Genomic DNA, 16,828 nt, shown 5'->3' with positions numbered 1-16,828 from the left:
AATGAGTAAAGACATATTAGAACTTCAAACAAATTCGGATTATTCAGAAAAATGATAGCTATTTATCATTTAATCCACAAAATCAGCCTATGAGATAGGTATTATTATTTTTACTTTTGTTCCTATTTCACAGAAACATAAACTGGATTTGCTAGCAAGGAAAGATCTAAGATTTGAACCAGGCAGTTAGTATCAGAACCCAAATTCTTGGTCATTATAATGTACTGTCATCAGTTAAATTCAGAATTCAACAAATTATGACTCCAGTTCAGCTGAAAGATATGACAGAAGTGGATTTTAGGATAAACTATTATGGATTAAAAATTGTACTTTTTAAGAGCACTTGAAAAATGTGAGTATTTTAGAATTTGGTTCAGTTCAGTCACTCAGTCATGTCTGACTCTTTGAGACCCCATGGAATAGAGCATGACAGGCTTCTCTGTCCATCACTATCTCCTGGAGCTTGCTCAAACTAATGTCCATCGAGTCAGAGATGCCCTCCAAACATCTCATCCTCTGTCATCCCCTTCTCCTCCTGCTTTCAATCTTTCCCACCATCAGGATCTTTTCCAATGAGTCAGTTCTTCCCATCAGGTGACCAAAGTATTGGAACTTCAGCTTCAGCATCAGTCCTTCCAATGAATATTCAGGACTAATTTCCTTCAGGATTGACTGGTTGTATCTCCTTGCAGTCCAAGGGACTCTCAAGAGTCTTCTCCAACACTACAGTTCAAAGCATCAGTTCTTCAGTGTTCAGCTTTCTTTCGGGCTTCCCTGGTATCTCAGCTGGTAAAGAATCCTCTTGCAATGCAGGAGACCCCAATTTGATTCTTTGGTCGTGAAGATCCCCTGGAGAAGGGGACAGCTACTCACTCCAGTATTCTGACCTGGAGAATTCCATGGACGGTATAGTCCATGGGGTTGCAAAGAGTAGGACACGACTGAGCGACTTTTACTTTCAGCTTTCTTTAGGGTTCAACTCTTACATCAATACATAACTACTGAAAAAACCACAGCTTTAACTAGATGGACCTTTGTTGGCAAAGTGATGTCTCTGCTTTTTAATATGCTCTCTACATTGGTCATAGCTTTTCTTCCAAGGAGCAAGCGTCTTTTAATTTCATGGCTGCAGTCACCATCTGCAGTGATTTTGGAGCCCAAGAAAATAGTTTGTCACTATTGTCTGTTTCCATTGTTTCCCCATCTATTTGCCATGAAGTGATGGGACCAGATGCCATGATCTTTGTTTTTTGAATGCTGAGTTTTAAGCCAGCTTTTTCACTCTCCTCTTTTGCTTTCATCAAGAGACTATTTAGTTCCTCTTTCTGCCATATGGGTGGTGTCAGCTGCACATCTAAGGCTGTTGATATTTCTCCCAGCAATGTTGATTCCAGCTTGTGTTTCATCCAGCCCAGCATTTCGCATGATGTACTCTACATATAAGTTAAATAAGCAGGGTGACAATATACAGCCTTGATGTACTCCTTTCCCAACTTGGAACCAGTCATTGTTCCTTGTCTGGTTCTAACTGTTGTTCTTAACCTACATACAGATTTTTCAGGAGGCAGGTAAGCTGGTCTGGCACTGCCATCAGCAACCATTTATTTAACTGACTTAATGTTTTTCCAAACATTTATCTCTTATTTTGTCTTTCCTGGAACTTGCCCACTTAGTATCTCTCCTCCTACCTTCTCTATGTCCCCTTTCAGTTAGTATGTAATGAAAATAAGCAGTTCATGCTCCTAATCTTTATCTTGCCTTCCTTAAAATCACTGAAACCAGATATAGAGTTGAGGTAATTTATGGCAGAGGCAACACAAAAGCATTTTTTTCTTTTCCTGGAAAGTTTAGTCTATCTGTTTCGTTTTTTGGTGCTTGTGATATGAGCTATAGAAAGAGGAAGGTCACAGATGATAAAATCTGAGCTAGACAGACATGGAGGTTTGTAATCCAGTAAAATAAATTGTCACACTCTTTCTTAAAGTTCATGCTTGTTTCTAATATTTCATCATGCTAAGAGATTTGGGGAAAAGAGTGGGAAGTCAGGCTTAAAGTGTCTTTCTAATTAATATGTATCTATTCAGGGTCTACTGTATGTTGTGCTCTATAAAAATATTTTTAGATTGCCAGTCTCTTTACAGAAAAAGACTTCCCTGGTGGCTCATATGGTAAAGAATCTGACTGCAATGCAGAAGACCTCGGTTAGATCCCTGGGTCGGTAAGATCCCCTAGAGAAAGGAATGGCGACTCGCTCCAGTATTTCTGCCTGGAGAAACCCATGGACAGAGGAGCCTGGCTGACTACATGGGGTCACAGAGAGTTGGACACAACTAAGTGACATTTGAGGAGAAAAGTGATACAAATGAACAACTAAAATGACACTCAGAGAAACGAGCAACCACTGTATATAAGTGATTGTGAGGTTCATTTGGGACCAGGCAGATGACATTTTGGGCTTTAGTCAGAGGAAGTAAATGACAGTCTTTAGGCCTGCAAGATTCTAATACACTGAATTTTCTGATAAAAATGTAGAATAGGGTTTCAGATTGACATGATGGTTGCTTAGGAGTAGTCAGTGTGCATGAGAACTTGAGATCTGTTTTTTCTGTTCATCTGCCAGTCAAAGAAATGCGAAAAATTTTATAGGTAATTTTTTCCTTGGTCATGTTAGTGGTAGAGTGGAGTTTCATGAAGACCTGAGAGACACAGATGATGGAAGGGCAGACAAAACAAACTTGAAATTTATGATGCTGTCTTCAGATACTTATATTGTGAGCTATTGTCTGTAGAGGCCAATAAACTCACTTCACAAGTAATAATTATTTTTACAAAAATGGTGATGTTACCTTAAAGGAGTATTTAGATTTCAGAACTGTCTCTGATTTTAAATGAATCTGACATTGTCCTTACCAATGACAATTGGGATATTCAGTGTCATACATTAAGGATTGCTAAGTAAACATCTTTGGTTGCCAATTATACCAGACTTTTGGAATTAAAATTATTTTTAATAAGAAATAAAATGAACACAGGGAAAAACATACAGAGTATGATTAAAAATAATAACCACAAGGTCAACAATCCAGAAGAGGCAATTATTTTCTTTCTTTTTTTTTTTTACTCTACAGTAAGGTCTCCTTTGTGGATATTATTCTATTTAGAAAATAAAACTCTTTACTACAACAAGTCATGAATTCTATCTAATTGTATGTTATGCTCCAGGGAAAGCATGGTGCTGTTTAGAAAAAAAAAAAAACAAAAAAGGAAACAAACAAACAAAAAGTTAAAGGGAAAAAGGACTAAAAATTAAGTTTTTATTTCACATAATATTTCCATAAAAATTGGGCTTTGACTAACTGAGAATGCATTTGTCTCATCTGCTCAGTATGTACTTCCATCCATACACTTGTCTACTGCAGGTAAGCAAAGGGTGTTAGGAAATGAGAAAATGAATGAAAAGTAACATGCTAACATGATTTCACAATCAATCAGGTACATATCTATATCAATAACTAAATCATTACTAGAGAATGGAAACCTAGAATATCCAATATTAAGAATTAGACCTATAAAGGAGTTCCTTTGAAGGGGAAGATATTAAAGGATTATGAAAACAATTTTGTTTAATATTTAAATGTGTTCCTTCTTAATTATGCATAATTTCTACCTGGATTCATGCGAAAACAGTATTTTCACAATTTTCTATTCAATTATTTTTTGTGAGATGAAAAACAGAGATTACATTTTAAAGTGCAATTCAAGAATTTCCTTCTGAGAGTTTAATCACAATCTGTTAGTCCTACATGTTCCACACCAGTCACCTGTTTTACCCTCTTTGTCTATTCTTATGTTCATGTTGTCCAGGGTAAGGAAAATAGTTTATACTAAATTCATGTAGAGAACAAAATGAAAACAGGAAAACCTAAACTAATGTTATTTTGAATAAGCCACAGCTAGTCAGAGTACCAGTTTAATTGTAGTTACTCATATTTTATATGATGATTTTTCACCTTTTTTGAAGACCTCTGGTTTTATCAAGATTTAGCACAAGCAAAACCTAACAATAGTTTCTCCTGAACTAGAGTAGGGTGAGTAAATTTCTAAATTGATGCCAGACAAATTAGCATAATGATGCTTACCTAAGTTAGCAACAAAAAAATCCACAAATACTAGTAGCAAATTCTGATATCTTGATATTTTAAGTTAAAAGTAAGTAGTTACTATAATTTTTTATAAAAATAAAACTGAATTCAACACTTGATTCCAATCACTTCTGAAATGTCATACTTATTCAGAAATATGGTGGAACATCTCTTCAAAAGACCAAACCTTGATAACTCCACAAATGTGCAAATAGTTTCGATTTCTAAAATAATCTTTTGGATTGCTTCATCAATTGCAACCCAAAATGCAGTGAATTTTATTGCTTTTCTTCAGTGTAATCACAGGGCAAAAGGCAAGGCCAGATTAAGAAGAGTCTATTTTTATTTTTTTTAGTATTCATTGTCATTTATTATTTCTGGGTGACCAAAATATCCATGATAGTGTAGGCCTGTAATAATTTTCAGTTGTAACAGCCATATTTTATTTTATTTTTTTTTATTATTTTTATTGGAGGCTAATGCCAAAGCCTTTGACTGTGTCGATCACAATAAACTGTGGAACATTCTGAAAGAGATGGGAATCCCAGACCACCTGACCTGCCTCTTGAGAAACCTGTATGCAGGTCAGGAAGCAACAGTTAGAACTGGACATGGAACAACAGACTGGTTCCAAGTAGGAAAAGGTGTACGTCAAGGTTGTATATTGTCACCTTGCTTATTTAACTTATATGCAGACTACATCATGAGGAACGCTGGGCTGGAAGAAGCACAAGCTGGAATCAAGATTGCTGGGAGAAATATCAATAACCTCAGATATGCAGATGACACTACCCTTATGGCAGAAAGTGAAGAGGAACTAAAAAGCCTCTTGATGAAAGTGAAAGAGGAGAGTGAAAAGGTTGGCTTGAAGCTCAACATTCAGAAAACAAAGATCATGGCATCTGGTTCCATCACTTCATGGGAAATAGATGGAAAAACAGTGGAAACAGTGTCAGACTTTATTTTTTTGGGCTCCAAAATCACTGCAGATGCTGATTGCAGCCATGAAATTAAAAGACGCTTGCTCCTTGGAAGGAAAGTTATGACCAACCTTGATAGTATATTAAAAAGCAGAGACATTATTTTGCCAACCAAGGTCCGTCTAGTCAAGGCAATGGTTTTTCCCGTGGTCATGTATGGATGTGAGAGTTGGACTGTGAAGAAAGCTGATCGCCGAAGAATGGATGCTTTTGAATTGTGGTGTTGGAGAAGACTCTTGAGAGTCCCTTATACTGCAAGGAGATCCAACCAGTCCATTCTAAAGGAGATCAATCCTGGGTGTTCATTGGAAGGACTGATGCTAAAGCTGAAACTGCAATACTTTGGCCACCTCATGCGACAAGTTGACTCACTGGAAAAGACTCTGATGCTGGGAAAGGTTGGGGGCGGGAGGAGAAGGGGACGACGGAGAATGAGATGGCTGGATGGCATCACCGACTCTGTGGACATGAGTTTGAGTGTACTCCGGGAGTTGGTGATGGACAGGGAGGCCTGGCGTGCTGTGATTCATGGGGTCGCGGAGAGTCGGACACGATGAGCGACTGAACTGAACTGAACTGAACTGAACTGAATTATTTTACAATATTATATTGGTTGGTTTTGCCATACACTGACATGAATCTGCCCCAGGTGTACATGAGTTCCCCTTCCTGAACCCCGCTCCCACCTCCCTCCTCCCCTTATCCTCCCTCTGGGTCATCCCCGCACACCAGATATGTGTGGAAGAGTTGTGTCAAAGACTAAGATGTGAGCTTTGGGGAAGTTTAGTTGAAGTGTTAGCTGCAGGGAAGTATGTAGCTCCCAGCTGAATTTGGTCTTAAGACCTTAGCTGAAAACCCTCAATCTCTTTTTGTGGGGCTAGGGAAGATGGAGCAGAGGAAAAGCAAAATCAAAAGGTTCTGAAACCTGTGTTTCCAAAGATACGGCTGGTTAAACATGGACTTTTACAAAGAATATCACAATGACTAAAAAAGAGGTTCCACAGATTAAAAACTGACAGTGACTTATAATATTTATCTATTAAATTAACAAAGTTTAAAAGTGGTAAAGCTATTCAGTAAGGGTAAGTTACAAGCTGGAATCAAGACTGTTGGGAGAAATAACAACAACCTCGGATATGCAAATGATTCCACTTTAATGGCAAAAAGTGAAGAGGAACCAAAGATCCTCTTGACAAGAGTGAAGGAGGAAAGTAAAAAAAGCCGCCTTAAAATTCAATATTAAAAATACTAAGATCATGGCATCTGATCCGATCACTTCATGGTAAACAGAAGGAGAAAAGGTGGAAGCAGGGACAGATTTCCACTTCTTGGGCTCGAAAATCACTGCATATGGTGACTGCAGTCATGAAATTAAGAAGACGACTGCTTCTTGGCAGGAAGACTATGACAAACTTAGACATTGTGTTTAAAAGTAAGAGACATCACTTTGTCAACAAACGCCTGCATAGTCAAAGCTATGGTTTTTCCAGTAGTCATATGCTAACGTGAGTGTTGGACTATAAAGAAGGCTGAGTACCAAAGAACTGATGCTCTCAAATTGTGATGCCAGAAGACTCCTGAGAGTCTCTTGGACTGCGAGGAGACCAAACCAGTCAATTCTAAAGGAAATCAACTCTGAATGTTCATGGGAAAGACTATTGTTGAAGTTGGATCTCCAATACTTTGGCCACCTGATGCGAAGAGATGAAAAATACCTGATGTTGGGAAAGATCGAAGGCAAAAGTAGCAGGAGGTGGCAGAAGATGAGATGGTTGGATGACAGCATCGATTCAATGAACGTGAATTTGTGCAAACTCCAGGTAGTAATGGAAGACAAAGAGCCTGCCATGCTAAAGTCCACAGGGTTGCAAGGAGTCAAACACAATGTAGCTATTGAAAAACAACAATCTAGCAGAAAAGGTCACATTTCTTCCAGCAGAGACAGTGCTATAAATTGGACACGTGTAATCCAAAAATAGGAGGGATTGGGGGTGGGAGGAGACGGGGACGACAGAGAATGAGATGGCTGGATGGCATCACCGACTCGATGGACATGAGTTTGAGTGAACTCCGAGAGTTGGTGATGGACAGGGAGGCCTGGCGTGCTGTGATTCATGGGGTCGCAAAGAGTCGGACGCGACTGAGCGACTGAACTGAACTGAATCCAAAAATAAATAAAATAAAATCTTGGAGGTGGTAAGCAGTATAAAAATGACAGTGGTCAAGGAGTTTATTGCTTAGGTATTATTGAAACCCATTTGTTCTAATTAGCCCTAGAAATCTTCGAAAGGAGAATATGAATACCCAATAAAATTGATTTATTCATAACAGATTCTTAAAATATCTTTAATGATAGATTCACATGAAAATATTACTAGATTTGTACTGCTGACAATACATATTGGGTATTTCTTTCTCATACACACACGCACCGCTCAAAGACTCACAAAGCAAAGCCAAGAAAACAAACTTGAAAGGAATTTTTAATTTTAAAACTTTAAATTATCATTTCATCATGCAAATTATAGCCAGATCTATCAAGTGCTTTTTTTTCTTTAAAAAAAAAAAGTTTATAAAGAGCATGCTAAGAGAGTTCATCTTTTTTATCTTTTTACCTACAGCTACCAAGGAGTTTATTTACTTAGGAATATATTTTTTATGACAAATTCAACTTTCTATTTTCCCATCTTCAAAAGACAACAATATTCACAGATATTGGAATACTAAGGAGAGTTTGCAAACATTTTTCCTTCTTAGTATGTTTTCCTTTGACTTTATTGAAACAATCATCCTGTAGTATCAGTCTATGTCCAAGTGGCAGGTTTCAAGATGCCCATATATAGCAAAGATTGCCCATCTGGGCTAGTACAGCTTTTGTTTTTCTTTCTTAACAAACAGACAGGACTGAGTGACTTCACTTTCACTTTTAACTTTCACACATTGGAGAAGGAAAAGGCAGCCCATTCCAGTGTTCTTGCCTGGAGAATCCCAGGGACGGGGGAGCCTGGTGGACTTCCATCTATGGGGTGGCACAGAGTCGGACACGACTGAAGTGACTCAGCAGCAGCAGCAGCAATAGGGGTTAAGCTCTCTGTTTTGGGGGCAACTGTGTTTGTTCCTTTGCCCCTACTTCTTTGGCTTGACAACACTCTAGCAATAAACCAGTATTTGCAAAAACAAACAAAAATGAACAATAAAACCCTCTTAATCATCATTTGGAAGAGGTTTACAGAATTGATGTCTCTGACCGCTGTTGTCACGAAGTTTCTAAACAGATTCAAACTTGTCTCTCAGCGTTGCTTAAGAAATGAAACAATTTCAGAAAATGACTTACCCTCCCTTAATATAGTCAAGGAATGAAACTTCTGTTTCTACCAAGAAAGACAGCAAGGTGACCTGAAGAAAGAAAGCAAAAACAAGAGAATTATATACTAGTACTAATTGCAATCCCAATCGGACTTTTTTCTAAGTGTTAGAGAGAAAATTATATTCCCTAGCATCTTGAAAATCAGTAAAGATATTCTATTTCAAACTTTGCTAGGACTGATTATTCTTACATTTAAAATTATCAGAAGAAAAGGGGTTAAAAATTAAGTAACTCCTTTCTATGACCAATTTACTTCCTTTGAAGAACAACATGCAAATTATCTACAAAGACACAGGGTTACTTCACTTTTTCAGGTCTGCTTGATTTTCTCATGTGATTTCATTAAATGAAGAATTCATAATGAAACTTCTTCTTCCCTCAGACACAATTCAAACCCTAAACAACTTGCAGGAAGCTGGGTTGCTATGTCCTATGAGGTGTTCTCTACTACAATCATTTCAATAGAGAGTTAATTTTTTATTATATACCTTCATATTAAAACCCTAATGAAACAGTTCAGTTTTTAGTCGATTCTATTTGATACAAGTGTTATATATATATATATTTAAATTTATTTTAATTGGAGGCTAATTACTTTACAATATTGTATTGGTTTTGCCATACATTGACATGAATCTGCCCCGGGTGTACATGTGTTCCCCATCTTGAACCCCCCTCCCACCTCCCTCCTCATCCCATACCTCTGGTTCATCCCAGTGCACCAGCTCCGAGCATCCTGTATCATGCATCGAACCTGGACTGGTGATTCGTTTCACATATGATAATATACATGTTTCAATGCCATTCTCCCAAATCATCCCACCCTAGCTCTCTCCCACAGAGTCCAAAAGACTGTTCTGTACATCTGTGCTTTTTTTTTAATTCATCTATTTGAATCCTTAATGAATAACATAAAATTTGACTTACTGTTCCTGAATTAGTATATTTCTTCTTTTTTCCTTTCTTTTTGGGATTTATCACCTTAAAGAGCAGATAAAACAATTACGTTAGGATTTATACTGAAATATTTTAAAAACGTGTAGTCCAACCTGTGTCTTCACATCTTATGGATTTATTTACTTATTAATGTCTTTAGTATAACTCCTTGATAGTTTATTAGTCAAAACATCTCTGCAAAATTACTAGTGATTATCTTCTTTAAAAAAATCTTTTTTTCAGTAATATTCTTCTCAGTTACCTTATGCATTGATTAATCTACCCACATACATCTTCCTGCTGTGAGGTCTCAAATATTAGTGATTGATTTGTAGAAAAACTATAGATTTCTCAAATAAAATATATTTAAGACATAACAGTTCTAATTTGATTATATACACTAATGACAAATCATTCAAATATTTGACTCTTTAAGGTTTCTGTGCATGAGTGCTAAGTCGCTTCAATTGTGTCTGACTCTTTTTGACCCTATGGAGAATAGCACTCCAGACTTCTTTGTCTATGGAATTCTCTAGGCAAGAATACTGGAGTGGGTTGCCATGCTTTCCACCAGGGGATCTTCCCTACCCAGGGATCAAACTCACGTCTCTTATGCTTCCTGCATTGGCAGGTGGTCTTTACCACTAGCATCACCTGGTGGAGATGTTGGTGCTGGTGGTATAGTTGTTAAGTTGTGTCTGACTCTTGTGACCCCATGGACAAGGCTCTTGCCAGGCTTCTCTGTCCATGGGATTCTCCAGGAAAGAATGCTGGAGTGGGTTACCATTTCCTCCTCCAGGGGATGTTCCTGACCCAGGGATCAAAACCAGATTTCCTGCATTGCAGGCAGATTCTTTACCAACTTAGCTGGGAGGGAAGCCCCTCAGAGCATCACCTGGGAAAGCATTTAAGGGCTCTACTTATTGCTTAATAATGATAGTAATTTCCATCAGACACATAATAATGTGTAAAAGTTTGGAGTCCTTGTGGGAGTCCTGGTGGGAGTCACATGGATTCACAAACCTAGAAATAGGCTGACTGACTGAGGTCTCAACTGCGCACTCTGAAAGGAACCTTGGCCCAGGACCACACTACTGAACAAAGGTACTGGAGCCAGTCTCATCCACCCAGCAGCAAACCTAACCCACACTCATCTGAGCCCGTAGTAAGAAGCATACCATCAGTAGATCCTACTGTATACCTAGCAATTGCTTCAATGCCAGCTCTAAACCACCACAACTGCAGTTTTGAGGGTAGCCCCATAACCCTTGAGAACTACCAGGAGAAGGTTTTTACCTGACAAAACAAGTCTATAAATCAGCAGGCAGCATTTATTTATTTACTTACTTATTTTCACTTTAGGAATTTTATTTGGTTCTCAACCACCTGACCTGCCTCTTGACAAACCTGTATGCAGGTCAGGAAGCAACAGTTAGAACTGGACTTGGAACAACAGAATGGTTCCAAATAGGAAAAGGAGTACGTCAAGGTTGAATATTGCCACCCTGCTTATTTAACTTGTATGCAGAGTACATCATGAGGAACGCTGGGCTGGAAGAAGCACAAGCTGGAATCAAGATTGCCGGGAGAAATATCAATAACCTCAGATATGCAGATGACACTACCCTTATGGCACAAAGTGAAGAGGAACTCAAAAGCCTCTTGATGAAAATGAAAGAGGAGAGTGAAAAAGCTGGCTTGAAGCTCAACATTCAGAAAACAAAGATCATGGCATCTGGTCCCATCACTTCATGGGAAATAGATGGGGAAACAGTGGAAACAGTGTCAGACTTTATTTTTTTGGGCTCCAAAATCACTGCGGATGCTGATTGCAGCCATGAAATTAAAAGACACTTACTCCTTGGAAGGAAAGCTATGACCAACCTAGATAGTATATTAAAAAGCAGAAACATTACTTTGCCAACAGAGGTCCGTCTAGTCAAGGCTATGGTTTTTCCAGTGGTCATGTATGGATGTGAGAGTTGGACTGTGAAGAAAGCTGATCGCCAGAGAATTGATGCTTTTGAACTGTGGTGCTGGAGAAGACTCTTGAGAGTCCCTTGGACTGCAAGGAGATCCAACCAGTCCATTCTAAAGGAGATCAATCCTGGGTATTCATTGGAAGGACTGATGCTAAAGCTGAAACTCCAATACTTTGGCCACCTCACGCGATGAGCTGACTCACTGGAAGAGTCTGATGCTGGGAAGGATTGGGGGCGGGAGGAGAAGGGGACGACCGAGAATGAGATGGCTGGATGGCATCACCGACTCGATGGACATGAGTTTGAGTGAACTCCGGGATTTGGTGATGGACAGGGAGGCCTGGCATTCTGTGATTCATGGGGTTGCAAAGAGTCGGACACGACTGAGCAACTGAACTGAACTGAACTGAACAAAGCAATTGATTCTCACTGAGGCTGTTTAGATGGACATACACATTTTAAGCCAGAAGTTGCAGATAAATCTTATTTCTGCATTGGATAAACCCCTGACTCACAGAGACATAGTGGCAAGGAGTAGCTATTTTTTTTTTTTTCAAGGACTCCCCTCCCCTCTAAGTTAAATGAAGATGGTGGGAGAATCCCATGTTAGTTATCTTCAACACCTTAAAAACTGCTATCCAATATGTATTTTAAAATTACAATTATAAATGGAATTTGAAGCTAGGTAACATATGCAAAACTATCAAAGTCCTCCTTGAAACACTAGTTTGAAAAATGGCTGAATGAGACCATCAGTCAGGTCTCAAAAGCCTCTGATACTAAGGTTGTTTTCAATTGGCGGGGGTTAGGGGTAGGAATGAATAGCACCTTGAAGGTATGGACTCTGCTATCCTTATATCAAAATCCCTAGAAGCATGTGGAGGCTTTTAGAAGGCTGCAGGCAAAAAAGAAAAAGCCACTTTAGTGGAGCAGAAACAGTTGGACTGTTGAACTTGTACAAGACAGTGATGGGGCCAAAAGCACAGCAGGATGACATTGGCAGCTTTTTCCATCTGCTTCCAAGATAAGGTTTTTTTTTTCTTTTAAATTAATTAATCTTAACTGGAGGATAGTTGTTTTACAATATTGTGATGGCTTTGTGCCACACATCAACATGAATTGGCCACAGGTATACACATGTCCCCCCCGTCCTGAACCCCCCTCCCATCTCCCTCCCGATGCTATCTCTCTGGGTTGTCCCAGAGCACCAGCTTTGGGTACACTGGTTCATGCATCAAACTTGCACTGGTCATCTGTTTTACATATGGCAATGAACATGTCTCAGTGCTATTCTCTTAAATTATCCCACCCTTGCCTTCTCCCACAGAGTCTAAAAGTCTGTTCTGTATGTGTCTCCTTTGTTGCCCTGCATGTAGGATCGTCTGTACCATCTTTCTAAATTCCATATATATATGTGTGTTAATATACAGTATAGGTCTTACAGTATAGTTCTTTCTGTTTCTGACTTCACTCTGTATAATAGGTTTCAGGTTCAACCATCTCATTAGAACTGACTCAAATGCATCCCATTTTAGTGACAGTCACTCAGTTGTGTCTGACTCTTTGCAACCCCATAGACTATACAGTCCACGGACTTCTCCAGGCCAGAATACTAGAGTGGGTAGCCTTTCCCTTCTCCAGTGGATCTTCCTGACCCAGGAATCAAACAGGGTCTCCTTCATTGCACGCAGATTCTTTACCAACTGAGCTATAAGGGAAGCCCATTCCTTTTTATAGCTGAGTAATATTCCATTGTGTATATGTACCACAACTTCCTTATCCATTCACCTGTTGATGGACATCTAGGTTGCTTACATTTCCTAGCTAATAGTGCTTCAATTAACAATGGGGTACATGCATCTTTTTCAATTCTGGTTTCCTTGGGGTGTATGCCCAGCAGTGGGATTGGTGGGTAGTATGACAGTTCTATTACCAGTTTTTTAAGTGATCTCCACACTGTTCTCTATAGTGGCTGTATCAGTTTGCTTTCCCACCAACAGTGTGAGAGAGTTCCCTTTTCTCCATACCCTCTCCAGCATTTATTGTTTGTAGACTTTTTGATGATCGCCATTCTGACTGGTGTGAGATGGTACCTCATTGTGGTTTTGATTTGCATCTCTCTGATAATGAGTGATGTTGAGCATCTTTTCATGTGTTTATTAACCATCTGTATGTCCTCTTTGGAGAAATGCCTGTTTAGGTGTTTTGTTCACTTTTTGACTGTTCATTTTTTGGGTATTGAGCACCATGAGTTGCTTGTATATTTTGGAGATTAATTCTTTGTCAGTTGCTTCATTTGCTATTATTTTCTTCCATTCTGATGGTTGTCTTTTTACCTTGCTTACAGTTTCCTTTGTTGTGCAAAACCACTGGAACAAAATAAAGTCCTGAGATAAATCCACGTACCTATGGACACCTTATCTTTGACAAAGGAGGCAAAAATTTGCAATGGAGAAAAGACAGTCTCTTCAACAAATGGTGCTGAGAAAACTGATCAACTATGTGTAAAAGACTGAAACTAGAATACTTTATAACACCATACACAAAAATAAACTAAAAAATGGATTAAAGACCTAAATGTAAGACCAGAAACTATAAAACTTATAGAGGAAAACATAGGCAGAACACTCTCCAACATAAATCACAGCAAGATCCTCTATGACCTCCAAGAGTAATGCAAATAAAAACAAAAATAAACAGAAGTGACCTAATTAAACTTAAAAGCTTTTGCACAATGATGGAAACTATAAACAAGGTGAAAAGACAGCCCTCAGACTGGGAGAAAATAATAGCACCAAAACAACTGGATGTTAATCTTATATTGTGCAACTTTGCTAAATTAATGTTTTAGATCTAGCAATTTTTGTATAGAGTCCTTGTGTGCCATATTCTCAGTCACTCTGTTGTGTCTGACTCTTTGCAACCCACTGGACTATAGCACTCCAGGCTCCTCTCTCCACGGAATTTTCCAGGCAAGAATAGTGGAATAAGTTGCCATTTCCTACTCCAGGCGATCTTCCTGACACAGGGATCAAACCTATGTCTTCTCCATTGGCAGGTAGATTATTGACCACGGGAACAGCTGGGAAGTCTTTTATATATACTATCATGTCATCTGCACACAGTGACAATTTTATGTCTTCCTTTCCAATTTTGATAACTTTTATTTCTTTTTCTTGTCTGATTCCTCAGGTTAGGACTTCCAATACTATGCTGACTAGATGTGGTGAGAGTGAGCATCTTTGTTTTTTTCTAGATTAGTGAGAAGGCTTTTAGCTTTTCACCTGTGAGTATTATATTGGCTGTGAGTTTGCCATAAATGACTTTAATTTTGTTGAGCTATGTTCCTTCTATTTTCACTTTGGTAAGAGTTTTTTTTTAATCATAAATGAATATTGAATTAAAAAAATTTTTTTTTTGCATCTATTGATTTGTTCATGTGGTTTTTTTCTTTTTCAATGTGGTGTACTGCATTGATTGATTTGTGCATGTTAAACCATCCTTGTGAACTTTGAATGAATCCCACTTGGTCATGGTGTAGGAACTTTTTCTACGTGTTGTTGGATTTGATTTGCTAATATTTTGTTGAAAATTTTTGAATTTATATTCATAAAAGACGTTGACCTGTAATTTGCTTTAGCGGTGGTATCTTATCTGGTTTTGGTAAAGGGAGATTATGGCTTCACAGAATGTCTTGGGAGTGTTCACTCCTTTCTTTTGGAAGAGTTTGAAGAGAAACAGTTTTCCTTTGTACGTGTGATCATATTTGCCTGTGAAACCATCTGGTCCTAGACTTTTGTTTATAAGGTGCTTTTTAAAGGTAGTTTTCTTTTTTAAAAAATTACAGATTCTATTTCACTTCAAGTGATGGGTCAGTTCAATTATCTATTTCCGTTTGATTCAATTTTGGTGGGCTGTATCTTTCTAGAAAGTGGTTCATTTCTTCTAGGTTGTCAAATATTGTTCATAGTATTCTTTTATGTTTTTTTTGGTTTTCTGTTGTATCAGATTTCTGATACTCTCTTTTTTAATTTCTTATTTTATTTGGATTCTTTTTCTTTTCTTTGTGGTGAGCCTGGCCAGAGGCATTCAATTTTCTTTATCCTTTTAAAGCACTAGACCTTGATTTTATTGAATTTTTGGTTGTTTTTTTTTTTTTTTTAGTCTCTTTTATTTATTTCCTCCCTGATCTTTAATATTCCCTTCCTTCTCCTGACTTTAGGTTTTGCTAATCCTTTTTTCTCTAATTCTTTTAGGTGATAGGTTCGGTTACTTGAGATTTTTCTTGATTTTTGATAAAGACCTGTATTGCTATGAGCTTCTCTCCAAGAACTGCTTTTGCAGTGCCTCATAGATTTTGTTGGCTGTGTTTTGTCATTTGTTGCAAGGTATTTTTAAATTTCCTTTTGATTTCCTCTTTGATCCATTCATTTTTTAGTAACTTGTCCTTTAGTCTCCATGTAATCCCTTTTTTTTCCCATGTTTTTTCCTGTGGTTTATTTCTAGTTTTATGCTGTTGTGGTCAGAGAATATGCCTGAAATAATTTCTATACTCTTAAACTTGTTGAGGTTTGTTGTGCCCTGTATGTGGTCCATCCTAGAGAATGTTTGATGTGCACTTGACAAGAATGTGTATTATGATTTTTTAAATGTAATGTCTTAAAAATACCAATTAAGTCTAACTGCTCTATTGCATCATTCAGGATCTCTGTTGCTTATTGATTTTCTGTCCAGAAAATCTTTCCATTAATGTGAGAGGGGTGTTAAAGTCTCCTACTGTTACTATAATCCTGTGGATTTCTCCGTTTATGATTGTTAGTATTTATTTTATGTATTTGTGTGCTTCTATATTAGATGCATATGTGTTGATGACTATAAAATCCTCTTTGTGTATTGACTTTTTTCATTAAGTATCTTCTTTTTATACCTTCTTTTATATACCTTTTAACCTTCTTTATATAGTCTTTGCTTTATAGTCTATTTTGTCTGATATGAGTATTGCAACTCCCACTTTCTTTTCATTCCATTTGCATAAAACATTTTCTAGCCCCTCACTTTTTATTTTTAATTGGAGGGTAACTGCTTTACAATGTTGTGTTGGTTTCTGCTGTACAAAAACACAAATCAGCATGACTATATATATTCCATACCTCTTGAACCTCCCTCTCACCCCCTCGTCTGATCCCTTGAAGTTGTCACAGAGCACCAGACTGAGTTACAGAGCAGCTTCCCATTATTTGTTTTAAACATGGTGGTGTGCACATGTCAATGGTATTTTCTCAATTCATCTCACCCTCTCCTTCCCCCACTGTGTCTACAAGACTGTCTTATACATCTGTGTCTCTAGAAATACCCTGCAAATAGCTTCATCAGCACCATTTTTCTAGATTCCATATATTTGCATTAGCATATGATATCTGT

The 16,828-nt window shown here is 38.0% G+C and overlaps 1 protein-coding gene across 1 annotated transcript in view; it reads right to left on the bottom strand.

Moving 5' to 3' along the window:
• The window catches only part of CPNE8 (copine 8), a 336,603-nt gene that overhangs the window by 78,882 nt on the left and 240,893 nt on the right, over window positions 1-16,828 (bottom strand). The window contains exons 12-13 of the mRNA XM_055396464.2: window positions 9,417-9,470; window positions 8,457-8,518 (exon numbers count right to left, since the gene is read on the bottom strand). Coding sequence (XP_055252439.1) covers window positions 8,457-8,518; window positions 9,417-9,470 — 116 coding nt within the window. The remainder of the gene's footprint in view (window positions 1-8,456; window positions 8,519-9,416; window positions 9,471-16,828) is intronic.

Source organism: Moschus berezovskii, chromosome 6 (genome assembly GCF_049115385.1).
Source record: "Moschus berezovskii isolate FMDL1 chromosome 6, NW_MosBer_1.0, whole genome shotgun sequence".
Lineage (NCBI taxonomy): Eukaryota > Metazoa > Chordata > Mammalia > Artiodactyla > Moschidae > Moschus > Moschus berezovskii.
This window is presented reverse-complemented; position numbering and strand designations above follow the sequence as displayed.